General features: G+C 38.1%; 4 protein-coding genes across 4 annotated transcripts; all 4 read right to left on the bottom strand.

Annotated features, from left to right (window-relative positions):
- Positions 1 to 1,527: 1,527 nt before the first annotated feature.
- LOC118271731 (pre-mRNA-splicing factor Syf2-like) lies at positions 1,528 to 2,265 on the bottom strand. The gene has a single exon (XM_035587902.2). It carries the CDS (start codon positions 2,242 to 2,244, stop codon positions 1,528 to 1,530), a length of 717 nt encoding a protein of 238 aa, XP_035443795.2. The 5' UTR covers positions 2,245 to 2,265.
- Positions 2,266 to 6,213: 3,948 nt separating this feature from the next.
- Positions 6,214 to 6,882, bottom strand: LOC118272218 (pre-mRNA-splicing factor Syf2-like). The gene has a single exon (XM_035588577.2). It carries the CDS (start codon positions 6,880 to 6,882, stop codon positions 6,214 to 6,216), a length of 669 nt encoding a protein of 222 aa, XP_035444470.2.
- Positions 6,883 to 9,833: 2,951 nt separating this feature from the next.
- Positions 9,834 to 17,111, bottom strand: LOC118274352 (uncharacterized). Its single transcript, XM_050693817.1, has 2 exons — positions 17,055 to 17,111; positions 9,834 to 16,457 (listed from the first exon to the last, which is right to left on the bottom strand). The coding sequence occupies exons 1-2, from the start codon at positions 17,109 to 17,111 to the stop codon at positions 9,834 to 9,836; spliced, it is 6,681 nt and encodes a 2,226-aa protein (XP_050549774.1).
- Positions 17,112 to 18,208: 1,097 nt separating this feature from the next.
- On the bottom strand, positions 18,209 to 19,116 carry LOC118272219 (pre-mRNA-splicing factor Syf2-like). Its single transcript, XM_035588579.2, has one exon. It carries the CDS (start codon positions 18,947 to 18,949, stop codon positions 18,326 to 18,328), a length of 624 nt encoding a protein of 207 aa, XP_035444472.2. The 5' UTR covers positions 18,950 to 19,116; the 3' UTR covers positions 18,209 to 18,325.
- Between the last annotated feature and the right edge of the window lie 1,588 nt (positions 19,117 to 20,704).

Here is a 20,704-nt window from a genome sequence, read left to right on the forward strand (position 1 = left end):
TGTTACATATACATGAGCAACATTCCGCGACACACGACGCGGCGATTGTCGCGCTGCTACTGAATCATGAATATGAGCCTCTAGCATGGCTTGAAACTAGTCGAGTTCCTCGTCAAAAATTTACGTGAGTAAGCCGATAACATAATAATTAATTTAGTGTGTCTCACGAAAGTTACAATAAAAATAAATTATATTTTAGAAATTAAATAGAAAAAAGCTAATTATTCAATTCAATGCTAAATTCAATTAAATACCACATTTCAGAGACGAATCTTTTTGAGCTTGCTAAGTGGGTCAGCGTATTATATTGTCAGTATGTTCTTGTAATCTTAGAAAGTACAAGTATCTCGGAAAAAGTTGCATTGGTTTTTGCCAGGATTCGAACCAGCATCCTTATGCACGAAAAGCGTGATTGCATGTTTTAATCATGGTACTGTTATAACCCTTATTACAAGGCAGTAAGGTCTAAATCAACTTACACTATCAAACAACGTATTTTTCCACGAATAACATTGCATCTTTATGCTGAGCATTCATTTTTACAGAATACAGTAGAATTATATTTTTCCATTATTCAGTTAGATTCTGGACGCTCCCACGCCACTGTCGCGTAACACATACTTACTATTAATCTCTGAACTATTAAAAGGGACATTGTTGGAAATCATACCTAAAAACTTTTGTGTGTGGTTTATTAAAGTGGTTCTACAGAAAATTGTCTTTTGTTTCTTTTAAAAAAAGGACAGACGGGGTCGGCCTGGTAACAGTACGTAGTCTCTCAATAGAGTACTTACTGATACGTAAGGATTTGAAATTAAAAACATTTATACATGTTATACAACATTTATTGAATGTAAAATCCATTTTATACATAGACGACAATTATGATACATTTTCATACAATTCTAATGACTTTTCATTCTATAAACAAAGTTTTTTTCAATGCACATGAATATTTCAAGACAATACTCAAATATAGTTTACTGACTATGAGTACTTGCTTAAATTCCGATCATGCTTTCTATACTCATTTGCCTCTAATCCATAAAAAAACTCAATTCTTTCTTATGGCTTCGAACATTTCATTATTCATTATTATTGAAACGATCTTTATATTGTCAGTATGTATCTATAATCTTAGAAAGTACAAGTGTACCTCGGAAAAAGTTGCATTGGTTTTTGGCAGGTTTCGGACCCGCATTCTCATGCACGAGAACCGTAGGTAATTGCAGGCAATTAGGTACTGTAAAACTGAATAATAATAATTGTAAAACTGGCTCTCTATTGAGAGCAAGACTACTTTCTGGTATGCAAGAACTTGAAATGAAAAATATTTATACATTTTATACAACATTTATTGAATGTAAAATACATTTTATACACAAGAGATTATAATTATTATGATACATTTTTATACAATTCATATTACATTTCTTTCTATAAACAAAAATTTTTTTCATAAAATAAGAATCTTTTACACCTACATAAATGATATAATTTTCATCTAAACTACTATAACTCTACCACCTATATTTGCGACAGGTACTGTGCATATTGTTGCAGTTTACACCAACAGCAAAATGGCAGAATCAGGTTCTGCTTAGTGCTGGTTGTATTCTCTCCGTAGAATCTGTTCAGATTCCAGTCACCAGTGTCTAGTTTCTTGTCATTGATGGAGTCGATATCTGCATCATCATTATACCCACACCTTGTAGAGTAGCGAGCTCTTTTAACAATCTGCTCTTCCGACAGGTCATTGACCATTTTGTCGATAGCTTCCTCTCGGTCCTCATGCACATTAGATACACCATCGGAAGCATCGTCATACTTCTGTTTCTTTGTCTCATTTTCTTCCGTATCAGCTGCGGAGGGAATATTTTCAACCAGTCCGTTGTATTGACTCACGGTAGCTTGTTCGTATGTAGAGAATCCTTCATCAGGACTCTTCCTCTTTTTACATTCAACTCGTTCAGCATCTGCTGCTGATAATATGTTCAATTGTTGCACTCCGCTGTGTTCTTCTCCTGCTTTCTCTGTTCCTTGACGATTTGCTTGGTCGTCGACCGTCGAGTTCGGCGGCAGATTACTCCTCGCCTCCTCAGCAACTGTTTCTTTATAGTTGTTTATCCTCGCTTGCTTTCTAGCAGAGCGCAGTGACCGCAGTCTTTTTATCCGGTTCTCTTGCCTCTCGGCAAACGAAATGGATGTAGGGGTCCAAGTTGATACTTCTATTTGGGGAGCCATTGTTGTTACAGAATTTTTCCAATCGAACAATATTCACCACACACACAGTCTTGTTGTACTAATATAGTACGCGAAACTGTAAACTTCTACTTCGGCGGTATTGGCACAATGAAATACTTCGACACACGTCTTCACTGGCTGACGAGCAGTAAGGTAGTGACGCTGCCGAGCGACCAGCCGTTGTATTTATAGTCAACCCTCGCTGCTAATCAATGACCCATTAGTGAACTGTATGCGGTTGATTAGTTCTAAGAATTGATATCTACTTCTATTGTTACCTGCGTGTGAACCGGGTGCGAGTCTTAGTGTATCTATGTGGTATTTTTGTTTTATTTAAGAGTTGCCAATATATTTTTTGTCAAGGCTAACAATTTTGAAGCTATCCCGATTTAGTTTAAAATAGTTTTAAAACTCTATAAGTTTTGGTTTCCATACTAGCACCTCAGCTACAAGTTTGCTACGAACGCTACGACGGGTCGTAGGCTACGGTGCTACGAGTCGTAGTACCGTAGACGCGATGCAGGAATTATTGTAAAACTTGAGTCTTATGAAAGAGTTATTTATCAGAAAACTTGTCGTTAACAAAAATGTACCGTCAATATATATATTTTACTACAAGTTTTGTGTAAAATCTAATGTAAACGTAATTTTTTAGCCAACAATAGGTAAGAGTGCTATTTTCCACGCTCCATCCTAAGATTGTCTGGAATTCTTGGAAGAAATCAATGTGGGCTAAATAGATAAGCGATAAGGCCACCCATTGTTCTTATTCCATTGAAAATAACGGTATTTTAATTTTTCGAACTGTAATGAAATTTTATGTGTCTATTCGGTATATTGTAATTCAAAACATTAGACACATACCATCTTATTAGTTTCTTACTTAATTAAATACTGTCGACGATGTATTGATTTGATACATTAAAATCATCTTGTGACGTTACGATTTATTATATTTTATAGGAAGCGACCCCCATTTCTAAACTTTAATTTGTTTTATCTAAGTTTCGTAACCATTTAGGTACAGCAAAATTAAAATAGGTACCTATCTTATTGATTTCATTAGGTACCTACCTGATGGATTAAATAGAATTTTTATTGCCATATTCTGACAACGACCCCATTAATTAGGTATTAACTATATTAACAGTGACAAAGGTCATTGACCAATAATTATGATTAATATCAATTAAATTACAATTATGAGTAGGTCATTATAATTAATTCAATTAATGTGCACCCTATACCTCTCCTCTTGGAACAATAATGCAACGGTCCCCTTGTTTAAAGGTTCTCATCTGAACTTCACTCTTTATTATAATATTGGGAAGGGAGGGAAACTAACTGAATTTGCCACGGACCTCAAATGGTGCAGTTACACAACTGGCTCGACTGGTCTCTTTTTAAGATCCCTTATGGTATTAAAATGTAAAACACTAACTTACAATATTTGTAATTCTGCGAACAATAATATTGTCAACATGATCTTTCTTTTTTTACCTTTGGAGTTTATACACAAAAAGACGGGTACTTATGTACCTATTTAAACCATTTTGTTTTAAAATTAAGTAAATAACAAAGACATATATTTTCAACAGAACAAGAACAATGCGTGGCCTTATCTCTTATCTATTTACCCACATCGATATCTTCCAGGAATTCCAGATCACCTTTAGGAGCGTGGGAACTGACATATAATGCGAAAATTGCTTTTTGGGTACTTATTGTTGACTAAAATATATTTTTATATTAGATGCCTTTACTTAACCCTTGTAATAAAATTGTATTTAAGATACGGCTTTGCAAATAACAAGTTTTCTGGCCTTCTTTACAAGAATCAAATGTGCGGTGCTACGAGGTAGCATCGTAGCCTACAACACATTCGTAGCAGACGTAGCAGTCGAGACGCGAGGCCGTTATATCGAAACAGATAAAAGTTTTACGACTATTTTAAACTAAATGGACCATTAATTTGGTTCTTTTGCAATTTCAGGCAGTTTTGGCTCGATCTGGAGAAGCCATATTTTTAGTCTTGCTATTTAAAACATAATTTGGTGTAACCGTTAAATGCGGTGCGCTTAGATACACTCTTATCCTGTTCACACATGTGTCATTTATACACGTATCTTTTGATTAACTAAAAAACATAAGTAGTTGATACTAGTAACGCAATGTATGTAATGCATTGAATGCACAGGCTGATGCTTAATGAATCATGATAGTTACAGACTGATGATTAATGAATCATCAGCCTGTAACTAACCCTGTCCCGCTGTTAAAGAAACGATTCTCACATGGAGAAGGAAAAAGCAAAAATTACCAAGGTTTGTCAAGGTGAAATGGCGATTTCAAACTTACAATAAAAAATTATGAGTCCGAGTTTCCTCACGATGTTTTTCTTTATCGTCGTCAGTAGTATAATACTTATGATAATCTTAGAATAAAAAGTCCATGTATGACTCGGAAAAAGTCGCGTTTGTACTTGCCGGTTTCAGACCCGTATACTCATTCACGAGAAGAGAAGTAATTATGCCTAGCTTCCTGACAGACAGACTGACGACAATTCAATTTGACGTTTAAATTTAGGATTGAATTTAAAATGTATACTCACTTAGGGCATTGAAAAAATAGTTTAAAAAGACTTTAACTAACTTAAAACTAAAGAAAGCTACGAATTACGAATTATAACAATTAAAAAAGTTTTGCTATAATAACCAAGCTTAAACTAAATAATTTAGTGACTTAAATCTAATCTAATTAAAAAAAAATTAGACTTACAATTTTATTAAAAAAACTAACTACAGTAACTACTAATAATCGATATCAAATTAAACCTACGTTAAATAGTTTAACCAAAAAACCAGGAAAACCCAACAAATAAACTTATTAATTGACAAATACAACGAAACCAATTTAGAATTACGAAACAGCAGGACCACTACAGACAAATAATCATACGACTGATATACACTTTTTCTACGATAGTACCGAAGCGCTCGGCCGGTGTAACGAAACCATACTCTATTTCGATCCCAAATCTTTTAGACAACTTGGATTATTTATTTAAGTTCGGGCATGTACTAAAAGTTTAATTATATTGATATTATTTTTTTCATACCTTTTTACTATTTATTTACTCGATGAATTAAAACAATAACATGAACCGAAGTCGTGTAAGATCGACATAGAATTATTTATAAATAATTTATTTCTTATTTTTATTTTTTAGAAATAAAAATATATCTTGTCCTTACTAAGGTTTAAACTATATCTGACAAATCCGTCAAATAGTTGCGGAGATTAATGGTATAAGCATAGAATTCGACGTGATTCTTTAATTTGACATAACTTTTTTATTTATGAACCGATTGACATGAAACAAACACTAATTAAATTTAAGCATCCCACAATATATTCGTGAAAACCGCACACTCGGATCAGCCGTTTCTGAGATTAGCGCGCACAGACGAACAGACAAACAGACAAACAGACAAACAGACAAAAAAAAAGTTAATTAATTCGACATAACAATTCAAATGTACAGACAGCACTTTTTACGATTTTATTATATGTATAGATTAATTGAAATAAATGCTTTGACTTTGACATGCTTTTGAGCAAGTCTTCTTACTGATATGTAAGAATTAGGAATAAAATATATTCATACATTTTATACGACATTTATTAATACATTTTTATACACATGAAGATAATACAATTACGATACACGATAATAATTATACAATTCAAATCAGTTTTACATTTATAAACAATCAATTTTCTCTCAAAACACAAACATTAATTCTGTTGCTTGAACTTTGGAAGTAAACTTTTTACAGTAATAGTATCTCTTAAAACAATTACAAACATATTGTAAATCAACTTGTTTTTACATACAATAAAAAAATTGTATGGAATACACCTAAATATATGATACAATTTCCATCTAAACTACTATAACTCTACCACCTATATTTGCGACAGGTACTGTGCATATTGTTGCAGCTTACACCAACAGCAGAATGGCAGAACCAGGTTCTGCTTAGTACTGGCTGTATTCTCTCCGTAAAATCTGTTCAGATTCCAATCTGCAGTCTCTAGTTTCTTATTCTTGGTGGAGTCGATGTCTGCATCATCATTATACCCGCACCTTGTAGAGTAGCGAGCTCTTTTAACAATTTGTTCTTCCGACAGGTCATTGACCATCTTGTCGATTGCTTCCTCTCGGTCCTCATGCATATTAGATACACCATCGACAGCATCGTCATACTTCTGTTTCTTTGACTCATTTTGTTCCATATCAGCTGTCGGCATATTTTCAACCAGTCCGTTGTATTGACTCACGGTAGCTTGTTCGTATGTGGAGAATCCTTCATCAGGATTCTTCCTCTTTTTACGTTCAACTCGTTCAGCATCTGCTGCTTTTTCTGTCTCTTGAGACTTTGCTTGGTCGTCGAGCGTCGAGTTCGGCGGCAGATTACTCCTAGCCTCCTCAGCAACTGTTTCTTGATAGTTGTTTATCCTCGCTTGCTTTCTAGCAGAGCGCAGTGACCGTAATCTTTTGATCCGGTTTACTTGTCTCTCAGCAAACGTTATCGTTGTAGGGGTCCAAGTTGATAATTCTATTTGGGGAGCCATTGTTGTTACAGATTTTTTCCAATCGTACAATATTCACGACACTCACAGTCTTGTTGTACTAATATAGTACGCGAGACTGTAAACTTTTACTTCGGCGGTATTGGCACAATGAAACACTTCGACACACGTCTTCACTGGCTGACGAGCAGTAAGGTAGTGACGCTGCCGAGCGACCAACCGTTGTATTTATAGTCAACCCTCGCTGCTAATCAATAACCCATTAATGAACGGTTTGTGGTTGATTAGTTCTAAGAATTGATATCTATTGTTACCTGCGTATGAACCGGGTATAGGGCATCTATTGTATGTGGTATTGTTGTTTTATTCAACAGTTACAAGTTTTGTCAAGGCTAACAATTTTGGCTCGAGCTGGACCCATTCCAATTTAGGTTAAAATCGTTTTGAAACCCTATAAGTTTTGGTTTGCACCCTCGCGCCTCAGCTACAAGTTTGCTACGAACGCTACGATGCGTGATAGGCTACGGTGCTACGGGTCGTAGTACCGTAGACGCGATGCAGGAATTACTGTAAAAGTTGATTCTTATAAAAGAGGTTTTTATCAGAAAACTTTTCGTTTGCAAAAACGTACCGTCAATATATTTTTACTACAAGTCTTGAGTAGTAAAGGAATTTCATGTAAAAGTACATTTTAGTCAGCAATATGTAAGTATGCTAGGTACCACGCTCCATCCTAAGGTTGTCTTTCCTGGAAGACATCAGACAATCGATAAGTAGATAAGCGATAAGGCCACCCATTGTTCTTGTTCCATTGAAAATAATTGTATTTATTTTTTTCGAACTGTAATGGTGTACCACTATGTAATCAGGGGGCCTACTCCGGTTCTCGAATCCGAAGTTTCGTTTAATCTTCGGCCGTAGGTTTTATTGACTTACTAATAGAATTACATACTTGAAATAACGTTTTATTTTTAATTTCATATCAAAACCTATTTATTTATCTTCATTTCATTCGTTCATTTTTATTTACGAAAGTTCGCAATAAATAGAATTACCTGACGTACTAAATAGATTTTAATTGCCATACTCTGTCCACGACCCCATTAAGTAGGTAGGTATTAACTAAATTAACAGTGACAAAGGTCATTGACCAATAATTATGATTAGTATCAATTAAATTACAATTATGACTAGGTCATTATAATTAATTCAATTAATGTGTAACCTTTACTTCTCCTCTTGTAGCAATAATGCCACGGTTCCCTGTTTAAAGGTTCTCATCTGAACTTCACTCTTTTTTATAACTAGCTACTTCCGCGCGGTTTCACCCGCTCTGCCTGGCTCCTATTGGTCATAGCGTCATGTTTTATAGCCTATAGCCTTCCTCGATAAATGCACTATTCAACACAAAAAGAATTATTAAAATTGGACCAGTAGTTCCGGAGATTAGCGCGTTCAAACAAACAATGAAACAAACTCTTCAGCTTTATAATATTAAGTATAGATATTGGGAAGAGAGAACTGAATTTGCCGCGGGCATCAAATAGTGCAGTTATACCACTGGCTCGACTGGTTTCTTTTTAAGATCCCTTAATATGGTCTTAATATGTGAAACATCAAGTTACAATATTTGTGATTCTGCAAACAATAATATTGTTAACATGATCTTTCTTTTTTACCTTTGATGTTTATACACAAAAAGACGGGTACTGTACGGTTAGGTACACTTTGCTTAGTTACGCTGATTGTAGAATGGTTGATGGTTGCAGAGAAGTTGGTTGAGTGCAAAGAGAAGAAGTCACTGAAGTTAGTTTATTACGTAAATATAATATAAAGTTTGTAGTTGGCGACTCCTTACTCTGTCGTTGCTAAAATTGCACTAAAGTTATTTTCAATAAACGGTAATATAGTTGTGAAATAAAGGTACGTGACCCGGCGCATTTGCTGCATCAGCAAACGCGCACATCATGTACAGTTGAAGACTGTACATCTTGCCACCCCAAAAGATAATTAATATATAAGAGAAAAAAGGAGAGAAGGAGAAGCCATCACAAAGCAAAAACATTATCAAAGCTAAACGCAATGTTTCGTGTTCCCGTTCTGCATGTTTCACGAGAAGATCCAGGTTGAGGTTCCGACGAAAGGTGATGGTTCGTTGATTTTGTTGCAGCATTTTCCTTCTGACAGTTGACCTGAGGTTTCCGGATAATCTGTAGTTCAATGTCGTCATGATGTTGTCCATTTGGCAAATTTTGTGGCTGTGCTTTACTCCGGCGGCAACGCTTCCTCCCAAACACCACAAACAGAGTTATCAGAGCAAATGCCACCAGTAAATAGCTGATAGCATATTGATGAACATCATGACTGGAAATTGTTGTTGGTTTTTGATTCTCCTGTTCTTTCAAAGTGTCAATCTTGTCAGCGATTCTCTTCACATCTGTGCTTGTTGAAGTATCTTGGAGTGGTCCAACATATCGGTAGGTTAAGTTGACAACCTTGTTTATCGAAGTGTGTAGAGTTGGGATAGGTAGCTCATAATCCATCTTCATATGGCTGCTGTATTGACGGTGAGCATAAATAGTCAAATCCTTGGACTGCAGCACACAGTCTTCAGTGATTGCGACTATACTTGTAGTTGTTATTGTGTACGATGTGACGTCACTATCGCAAAGCGTACGTAATGCACATACATCGCAGCAAGTTGCCAACCAGCTGTTCGATGTGTGTAACTGGATCCACTCGTCCTTACACTTCGCGCGTTCGATGTCACACGGCGCAATGTTGTGCTGCGACAGCAATTTGGCTTCACATGGTGCGTAGGTACTATGCAGATTGTAGGACGGCACATTTTTTTTTACACAAATAGCTGTTTGCATTTTGTTGCAAATATTGCTTCAAATCGTCTTCTGTTAAAGAGATAAAGGTATTCGTTTTGAGATTCACAGCAATGTAGTCTGACGATATCCGGACATAAGTAGTTGTATTCGCTGTCTTCATAGGTAAGGCTTCATAGGTATGGCTTTGTATATTGTGAAGTCAGCATTGGAGACGAGTGGTATGTGAGCTTCAAAGATAAAATATGTGTCTGTCACTTGAACTTTCACGTTTATTAGTTTGTAAAAATCCTTAATTTTGTCCTTATAATTCTCAACTGGCAATGAAACAGTTTTGGGAAGACTTCCGGATATATCATTAAGATGCTCGATGAGGTGAACTGGAGTAATCAAATGCACATCCAGATGACCTTGGTAGATGTTGGTTAAAGTGTTGAACAACATTTCTTGAAAAGTTCTTAAGTTGTTGATAAGGAGATATGTTGTGAATGCAGCAGAGTTTATATATGAAGTAGCCGAGAGTACTTGTATCTCAGACTCAATCGAGGGTAAGTTCAGGTTTGTTTGATTCACAAAGCTGTCAATCAACTTGAACTGGCGCTGTATATTCTCTTCGCTTTTCTTCAAAACGCCATTCTCAAGTTTTACAATACTTGTCTGGTTTTTTATTAATTCCAATAAGTAGTCTTCGTTGTTCTGGAGAGACTGAATGTCGTTTTCGTATTTTTCGGCAAAGCGTTGGTCCAGTATTCCGAATAAACTGTTAGCCAAGTAGCCTACTCCATCGACTAAGCCTCGTTTCATCCTCTGGCTTAGGTGTTTATGTGGGTTTATCAGAATGTAGTTGTAATAGTTAAGAATCTCCATTTCATGTTCTAGCTGTTCTATGGTTGTTCCACAAAGATACAGCTTTGTCTGTTGGCAAACATCTTTCAAATGGTTAAAGTAAGATTCAATGCGACGAGTTCCTTCCCAGTAGTTAGTTAAATTGTAATACATAATGAGAATCCACTCGTCTTGCATTGTCTGCATTCTGCCGATCTCATCATAATAGACGGGCCGCTCAGGTTCTAAGTTTGTTATGTGAGCGCCCGGCGCTCGGCGCGTGCCGTCAATGGCGCAATATGATCCCGACATAAATGTAAACAACGAAATCATTGTAATTAATAACGTTGGGATACATTTCTGTCCTTTCTTCCGACCTTTGTTCTCAGAAGTTGTTTTAGGTGCAGTTTGATGACCATGTTTGGTTTCTGGTTCAATTTCTGTTGTCAGTGGCAGGGGTGACAGTTTCACCACAGGACGTTTGATGATCCCAGACTGTGTTTTTATAGTTGTGACGCGAACATAGCCGTCAGCTCCAGGATGAGTCTCTAGTACTCGTCCCAAAGCCCACTTGGCTGGCGGGAGATTGTTGTCCTTCACCAGTACAATGTCGCCTTGTTTGATGTTTGTCGTCGGTTTGTTCCACTTGCTTCGAGATTGCAATGTTGTAAGATATTCGTTTGACCAATTTTTCCAGTATTGATGGAACATGTGCTCTGTCAGTTGCCATCTACGACGGAGGTCGATGTTGTTTACGTTATTGTAATCTGACAAGGGCAATGACATCGTTGGGCTACCTGTGAGGAAATGACCTGGAGTCAGGCAGTTGTAAAACTCCTCCGGGTCTTCAGTAAGAGGACAAAGTGGCCGCGAATTCAGGCAACCTTCTATCTTAGCCAAGAGCGTTGTAAACTCTTCGTAGGTCAATTTTTGTTCTCCCAACACCCGCCGCAGATGGTGCTTCATGGACTTAACAGCAGCTTCCCTCAGCCCACCAGCACTGGGCCAAGCTGGTGCGTTGAAATGCCATTCAACTTCCAGGTCGGCGAACTTGTTCATCACGTCCGATGTCAACACTAGTTGCTTGAAGTTTTCAAATTCCTGCCTAAGCACCTTTGCAGCACCAATAAAATTGGTACCGCAGTCTGAGTACATGTGCTTTGGGGTACCACGTCTCGCGCAAAATCTTTGAAACGCAGCAAGGAAGGTTTCGGTGCTAAGATCCGAGACAAGTTCAATATGTACGGCTTTCGTAGCCATACAAATAAAAATGGCAATGTAGCCTTTTGTTGTTCGGACACCTCTGCCTTTGTTAAGCTTGATGTCAACGTGGCCTGTAAAGTCGACTCCCGTATGAGTAAAAGGCCGACAAGGTGTTATTCTGTGGTGAGGTAAGTCACCCATCACCTGATGGTTTTCGGCTTTGTTAAAGCGATGGCAACGTATGCATTTTTGTAGTTCCGCTTTCACAGCTCGATTTCCACTGACAATCCAATATCGCTGCCTGATGTACGTCAACGTTAGGCGAGGTCCACCGTGTAACGTACTGGTGTGGGCTTGTGCTATCAAAAGTTGAGTGAAGCGTCCTTTATATGGTATGATAATTGGATTCTTCATCTCTGGAGGTAAGTCAGAGTTCTTCAGACGGCCTCCGACACGAATAATTCCTGTAGGATCTAAATATGGATTCAATTTATAAATGGAACTACTCCTGGAAACAGTTTTACTTTGCATGATTTGTTTGTATTCAGATTTGAACTCCACTCGCTGCACATGCAAGACTATACTTCTAGTCGCTGCGTTTATTTCGCTTGTTGTTAGGTGCGCAGTGTCCGATTTCGTCTTGTTGCGCAAGTTTGTAATAAAGCGTTGAATCCACGCGATGACTCGGATTATTCGTGTCAATGAACTACATTTATTCAATAATGTAGTTATTAAATGTTCATTTTGATGCGTTGAAATAGCTGTTTTGGCGCAATTGGTGCTTCCCATAGTGGTTGTGTATACGCCGAGACTGTCTTCTGAGGTTTGCTGTTCAGTCAAAAAGTCAGGTCCTTGCCACCATAAGTTGAAGTTGAGTAGTTTAGTTGGCAAAAGACCCCTTGAAGCACAGTCTGCCGGGTTCTGTTCCGATTTTACATAGTGCCATTCGTTTGCAGGAATTATGCGCTTGATCTTTGTGACTCGATTAACTACATATGCTTCCCATCTTGTAGCGTCACCCTGAATCCATGCCAATACAACTTGCGAGTCTGACCAGGCTTGTACGGAGATATCATACTCCACAAATGCTTCCTTGGTTTTCTCCATCAGATTTGCCAATAGTTGCGCAGCACAGAGTTCAAGACGAGGTAGTGTAAGTTTTTGTGACATGGGTGCAACCCTTGTCTTGGCTGTTAGTAATGTTATTACAGGGAGGTTGTGTTCGTTCAACACTCGACTGTAAATAACACAGGCGAAAGCTTTCTCGCTTGCATCGCAAAAGCCAAGTAGTTCAACTCGATTTTGCGTACCGCGTATCCATCTGTTTAGTGACATGTTTTGGATACTAGATAAGTCTGTCTTGAGTTTCATCCATTCGGCTTCAATGTCACAGGGAACTTCATCATCCCACGCTAGTTTGCTCATCCAGACCTTTTGGAACAGTAGTTTTGCTGTTACTGTTACAGGTGACAACCAACCCAGAGGATCATAAAACTTCGAGATATCGGAGAGCAAAGATCTTTTTGTTTGACGCTTGTGGTATGTCACTGGCCAATTAAAATGAAAAGTATCACTGTTCGGATTCCAAGTGAGACCCAATGTTTTGGAAGGCTCGTCGTTTTTGAAATCGAAAGTTTGCTTGCTCGAAAATTGCTCTTCACTCAGATTCTCAAGTAATGTTGGGTCATTGACTGTCCACTTTCGCAAGTTCATGCCTGCTCCTTTCAGTAGTTGAATCAGCGTTTGTTGCAAATATTGTGCCTCCAGGATATTGTTATGCCCAGCTATGACGTCATCCATATAACAGGATGTAGTAAGTGCTCGAGCAGCCTCAGGATATTTGTCGCCGTCGTCCTTAGCAAGTTGTTGTAGCGTACGCATAGCAAGCCATGGCGCAGCCTTGGTACCATACGTCACTGTGCATAGTTGATAGTCTTGCAGATCTTCAGCAGGTGAGTTTCGCCAAATAATCCTCTGCAAGTGTTGTTGATCCTCGGAAAGCCAGAGACAACGGAACATTTTCTCAATGTCGGCGGTAAAAGCATATCTATATGTTCGCCACTTAAGGATAAGGCTTTGAATGTCCTTTTGTAAGTTTGCGCCTTTTTCCATTAAGTTGTTCAAGCTGTAGCCGCTAGAAGTCTTCTGCGAAGCGTTGAAGACAACTCTCAGTTTCGTTGTTAATGCATTTTCTCTAAGGACACCGTGATGAGGTAAATAGTATGTTTCCGATGACACCCTTGGCGCAGGTTTCATATGACCGAGATCCGCATATTCATTGATAAATTGTTTATACATAGCTTGCAGTTTAGTGTTTTTGTTTAAGCGTTTTTCTAACTGTAAATATTGTGATATGGCTATCGATTTTGAACTACCCAATTTACTTTTATAATCGGGAGTGAGCGGCATTTTCACAATATATTTTCCATCTTCGGCACGTTCAACGGTTTCTTTATAAAATTGTTCACAGTGGTCGTCCGTGGATGTATCCTGACTGGTGGGAATGTCTTCAGTTTCCCAAAATTTTGTTAGTTCTTCCAAGTTGATCACAGTAACGTGACAGTTCAAAGTCTTCATCTTGCCACAGAGAATCCATCCTATGTGCGTTTGTTGCGCAACAGGAGCTTGATCGCTTCCTTTCAGTACACCATCCAAGATGATGTTTGAGTAGACTTCAGCCCCTAATATGAGATCGATTTGACGTGAGACATTGTATTCCGGATCTGCTAGTTTCAAGTTTTCTAGATGCGGCCATACAGTTTTCTCGAAAGTTGTTGTTGGTAAGTTGTTTGTCAATTTCTTCATAATAAGGGCTTGAGCTTCGAAAGTGTAATTGGAGTGGATGGATTTACAGGTCAGATGAAGTTGTCCTCTGCAATCTCCGGACACAGTTCCAAGGCCTGTGACGCTCACGTTGATCTTTTTGCGTGGAAGTCGCAATATTTGTGCGGCATTCTCTGTGATCAGGTTAACTTGGGATCCTTGGTCAAGTAGGGCTCGCAGTGTGACGTAAGTGCCGTCACTTGCCCGTATGTTCAATTGAACTGTGGTTAACAAAACCTCCGTATCGCTGTTTGATAAGTGGTTGGATGTTTGTGGTTGAGTTGATGTTGATGGATGTTGTCCTTTGTTATTCTTAGGTAAAGTTGTTAGTTTTCGTTCAGAATTGTGCAATAACGTATGGTGTCTCAAATTACATTCTCTGCAAGTTTTCGTTGATTTGCATTCTTGATTGCCGTGACTGTATAAACAGTTCTTGCAGAGTTGCAATTTTGAAACGGTGTCATTCCGTTTAGGTACTTCCAAATCAAGAAATTTATCGCAATTCATCAACACGTGGCTTCCTTTGCAATGTGGGCACTTTCCGAACGACGCATGAAAATTGCTTGTTCTAGTAAATTGATAATTAGTATTCTTCACCGGGGTTTGCTTGTTAAATTTATAAGTTGAGGGTTTTTCTGGACCTGTTGAGTTTCCCTTTTTGGCGGACTTTATTGTTTCATAAGCCATAAATTGGGTTTCGATGAAGTAAAGAAAATCTTGCAAATTCTGCAGTTCCCTGTGGTCTTGAAGCTCCTTTATGTAGTCACTCATGGTTCTTGAGTCCAGTTTCTGAGTCATGATGTGCACAATGATCGGATCCCAGGAAGATATATCGATGCCAATGTTAGAGATGCCGTTCAAACACTCTGTGATGACATCGTGCATCTTTTTCATGTTGAATGCATCTGGTTGTTGTATGACAGGAAGGTTTAACATAGTGTTCATGTAAGCAGTAAATTGCAAGCGGCGGTTATCGTAACGCTGAGTCAATATTTCCCAGCAGGAGTTGTAGTTCTCGGCGCTGATGGTAAGATGTTGCACCAAGCGTTCCGCTTCACCCCGAAGTTTGGTTTTGAGGTGTTGCATTTTCTGCGCGTTATTGATCACTGGATTCTTATGTATGGTTTCTAAGAACAGATCCTTGAAAGAAATCCATTGGACATAGTTACCTGAGAATTCTGGTAGTTCGATCTTTGGTGCTGACTTCTGATAGTGAGCTGTTGACCAAATCTTGGAATTTAATTTGGTCTTGAGTTCGTCATACTGCTGTTCTACGTCCGCAAACATCTTGTAGTATTGTTCATTCGATCCTTTCAATAGAAAGTCTATCTCCCAGTGAAGTTTATCGATGGGTTCCCACTTTGCTTTCAAAGTACTTAAATGGTCATTTAATTCCCATTGTTCTGAGATAGATGCCGTGTTACTTTTAGTTATGGTACGGTGTATGGCGTTGAAATTACATTCTTGTCTGTTCAGTAAAAGTTGTAGTTTGTCATCTACTTCCTCCACAGTTAGGTCATCAGAAGTGCCTGTTAAGTCAAACTGAACGTTTTGTTTTTGTTCCTGCAATTCCACTAACCTGTTAGTTATGTCCGCCTTAGTTGCTATATACATTTCTTTCGTTCTGTTGTAGACATCGTCGGTGAAGTAGTTGATTTTCTTATCTTCTAGTTCTAGCACCAACATAGCATGTCTGCTATCGAAATCCTTCCATTGGTTTTCTAGCGAAGATAAGCGTTTGTTCAGGTAATCCACCGTTTTCCTAGTTGAGGAATCCTTGCGATAGTTGACACACAAGGTCTTGATGTTGTCGAAGCATGTTGACTGGAGCTCCAGTTTGTCCATCTTCACGCTTCTGGTGCTAAGTAGTTGAAGAAGTTGTTGATTGTTGACCGGTTTCAGCACGTAGTTTACTGTCCGGTAGTTGTTGAACTACGAAGAACACTGAGTTGTTTTCAGTTGCCCCAAGCAGTTACAAGTTGACTGTGTAGCGTGTCCACAGTTTCTGTGCTCTAGTGCTCTCTCTACAGTATATGCGCCTTCTCAATACAACTGGGGATTCTCGCTTCTGAGAGGCCAGCTGCACCGATTCGCTACCGTATTAAGAGACACATCCGGCTCGAAGGACCATAAAATGTACGGTTAGGTACACTTTGCTTAGTTACGCTGATTGTAGAATGGTTGATGGTTGCAGAGAAGTTGGTTGAGTGCAAAGAGAAGAAATCACTGAAGTTAGTTTATTACGTAAATATAATATAAAGTTTGTAGTTGGCGACTCCTTACTCTGTCGTTGCTAAAATTGCACTAAAGTTATTTTCAATAAACAGTAATATAGTTGTGAAATAAAGGTACGTGACCCGGCGCATTTGCTGCATCAGCAAACGCGCACATCATGTACAGTTGAAGACTGTACAGGTACTTATGTACCTATTTAAACCATTTTGTTTTAAAATTAAGTTAATAACAAAGACATATATTTTCAACAGAACAAGAACAATGCGTGGCCTTATCTCTTATCTATTTACCCACATCGATGTCTTCCAGGAATTCTAGACCACCTTTAGGAGCGTGGGAACTGGTATACATTTCGAAAAATATTTTTTTTTAATACCTATTGTTGACTAAAATATAATGTTACATTAGATGCCTTTACTCAAAACTTGTAGTAAAATTATATTTACGATACATTTTTGCAAATAACAAGTTTTCTGGCCTTCTTTATAAGAATCAAGTGTGCGGTGCTACGAGTCGTAGCATCGTAGCCTAGTACAGTGTGTACTAGTACACATTCGTAGCAGACGTAGTAGTCGAGACGCGAGGCCGTCATTCGTAAATCGGAATGGGCCATTTGATTCTTTTGCAATTTCGGGCAGTTTTAAATCGACTAAAAATATCATTTGGTGTAACCGTTACCTACATAATGATAAAACAAAACGACCACGTTAAATCCATTAACTTAGACTTTTACCCTGTCCATACACATATAATTTATACACTCATATTTTGAAGGATAGGATTAACTAAAAATCATTAGAATTTGGTACTAGTAACGCCATGTATGGGTTAGCCTAAGAACTTTTCAGCCCACCGGGTATAACGCATTGAATCATTTATCAACAGCCTGTAACTATCCCTCTCCCGCCGTTAAAGAAATGATTCTCACATGGAGAAGGGAAAGAAGATAAATCACCACGGTTTGTCGATTGGAAATGGCGATTTCAAACTTACAATAAGAAATTATAAGTCCAAGATTCCTCACGATGTTTTTCTTTATCGTCGTCAGTGGTATAATATTTATTATAATCTTAGAAAGGACTAGTCTGTCTCGGAAAAAATCGCATTGGTACTTGCCGGTTTCAGACCCGTATACTCATTCACGAGAAGCGTTTAATCATGCTTTTGAGCAAGTCTTCTTACTGGTATGTAAGGATTAGGAATAAAATATATTCATACATTTTATATGATGTTTATTAATGTATTGTTAATACACATAAAGATAATACAATTACGATACATGATAATAATTATACAATTTAAATAACTTTTACTTTTATAAACAATCAATTATCAATCAATTGAGTTCTTAAGTTCTAAACAATAGTAACATACTATCTACCTAGTGACCTTCAAGCATTAATCTAATTTAAAGTAATCTTTTCACAATGTTAAGATGTTACAGTATCTCTTAAAACACTTACAAACATAATGTAAATCAACTTGTTTTACGTACAATACGAATATTTTAGAATACATCTACATATGTGATACAATTTTTATCTAAACTACTATAACTCTACCACCTATATTTGCGACAGGTACTGTGCATATTGTTGCAGCTTACACCAACAGCAAAATGGCAGAACCAGGTTCTGCTTAGTGCTGGCTGTATTCTCTCCGTAAAATCTGTTCAGATTCCAATCACCAGTCTCCAGATTGTCATTGATGGAGTCGACATCTGCATCATCATTATACCCACACCTTGTAGAGTAGCGAGCTCTTTTAACAATCTGCTCTTCCGACAGGTCATTGACCATCTTGTCGATTGCTTCCTCTCGGTCCTCATGCACATTAGATACACCATCGACAGCATCGTCATACTTCTGTTTCTTTGACTCATTTTGTTCCGTATCAGCTGGCGGCATATTTTCAACCAGTCCGTTGTTTTGACTCACGGTAGCTTGTTCGTATGTGGAGAATCCTTCATCAGGATTCTTCCTCTTTTTACGTTCAACTCGTTCAGCATCTGCTGCTGATAATATGTTCTTTAGTTTCACTCCGTCGTGGTCTTCTCCTGCTTTCTCTGTCTCTTGAGACTTTGCTTGGTCGTCGAGCGTCGAGTTCGGCGGCAGATTTTCAGGCTTTTGCCTCTCGGCAAATGAAATCGATGTAGGGGTCCAAGTTGATAATTCTATTTGGGGAGCCATTGTTGTTACAGAATTTTTGCTATCGAATAATATTCCACACACACAGTCTTGTTGTACTAATATAGTACGCGAGAATGTAAACTTTTACTTCGGCGGTATTGGCACAATGAAACACTTCGACACACGACTTCACTGGCTGACGAGCAGTAAGGTAGTGACGCTGCCGAGCGACCGACCGTTGTATTTATAGTCAACCCTCGCAGCTAATCGGTGACCCATTAATGAACGGTTTGTGGTTGATTAGTTCTAAGAATTGATAACTACTTCTATTGTTACCTGCGTGTGAATCGAGTGAGAGCCTTAGTGCATCTATTGTATGTGGTATTTTTGTGTAATTCGACAGTTACACCAATATATTTTTTGTCAAGGCTAACAATTTTAACCTATTCCGATTTAGTTTATAATAGTTTTAAAACTTTATAAGTTTTGGTTTGCACCCTCGTGTCTCAGCTACAAGTCTGCTACGAACGCTACGATGCGTCGTAGGCTACGGTGCTACGACTCGTAGTACCGTAGACGCGATGTATGAATTATTGTAAAACGATTTTATTTTCTTCTTATCGTCAATCCCACAGTGCCTAAAGACGAAAGTCTTTAACCAGTGCGTCCTACCCGTAATGACATACGGTGCCGAAACGTGGATACTTACGGCTAGACTGGTCCACAAACTCAAAGTCGCTCAGCGGGCTATGGAAAGGGCTATGCTCGGTGTCTCTCTCCGAAATCGCATTCGAAACGAAGTGATTCGGCAGAGAACCAAGGTGATCGACATAGCCCACCGGATCAGCAAGCTGAAGTGGCAGTGGGCCGGCCATATTAGCCGCAGGACCGACAACCGTTGGGGTAAGCGAGTCCTGGAGTGGAGACCGCGTCTCGGTAAACGTAGTGTAGGACGCCCCCAGGCGAGGTGGAGTGACGATCTGCGCAGGATGGCTGGCAGGAGCTGGATGCGAGTCGCTAGTGATAGAGCAAAGTGGCGAACAATTGGGGAGGCCTATGTCCAGCAGTGGACTGCTATAGGCTGATGATGATGATTTTTTTTTAAAAGAGACATTTAGCAGAAAACTTGTCGTTTGCCAAAACGTACCGTCAATATAATTTTACTATAAGTTTTAAGTTTAAACATCTAATGTAAAAGTACATTATTAGTCAACAATAGGTATGCTAAGTACCACGCTCCATCCTAAGGTTGTCTTTCCTGGAAGACATCAGACAATCTAGATGACTAGATAAGCGATAAGGCCATTGTTCTTATTCCATTGAAAATAATAGTTTTTATTTCGAACTATAATGGTATACCTCTATATACTTAATGGATTTGTTTCCAAAATTTTATATGTCTATTCGGTATATTTTAATTCAAAACATTCGACATGTACCATCAAAGAAGACATGTACAAAACAGATTTTTATTTTTTACTGAATACTGGCGACGATATATTGATTTGAAATATCTTGTGACGTCACGATTTATTTACCGACCTCCTAAACTTAAATATATTGTATCTATGTTTCGTAACCTTTTAGGTACAGCAAAATTAAAATAAGTGTTTCATTAGGTATCTAACTCACGTACTAAATAGATTTTAATTGCTATATTCTGTCAACGACCTCAGTAAGTAGGTAGATTAACTTAATTAACAGTGACCAAGGTCATTGACCAGTAATTATGATTGAAATCAATTAAATTAATATTATGAGACAGAAACATCAAGTTACAATATTTGTCATTTTGCGAACAATAATATGGTCAAC

The sequence above is a fragment of the Spodoptera frugiperda genome, chromosome 5, assembly GCF_023101765.2.
Source record: "Spodoptera frugiperda isolate SF20-4 chromosome 5, AGI-APGP_CSIRO_Sfru_2.0, whole genome shotgun sequence".
Taxonomy (NCBI): domain Eukaryota; kingdom Metazoa; phylum Arthropoda; class Insecta; order Lepidoptera; family Noctuidae; genus Spodoptera; species Spodoptera frugiperda.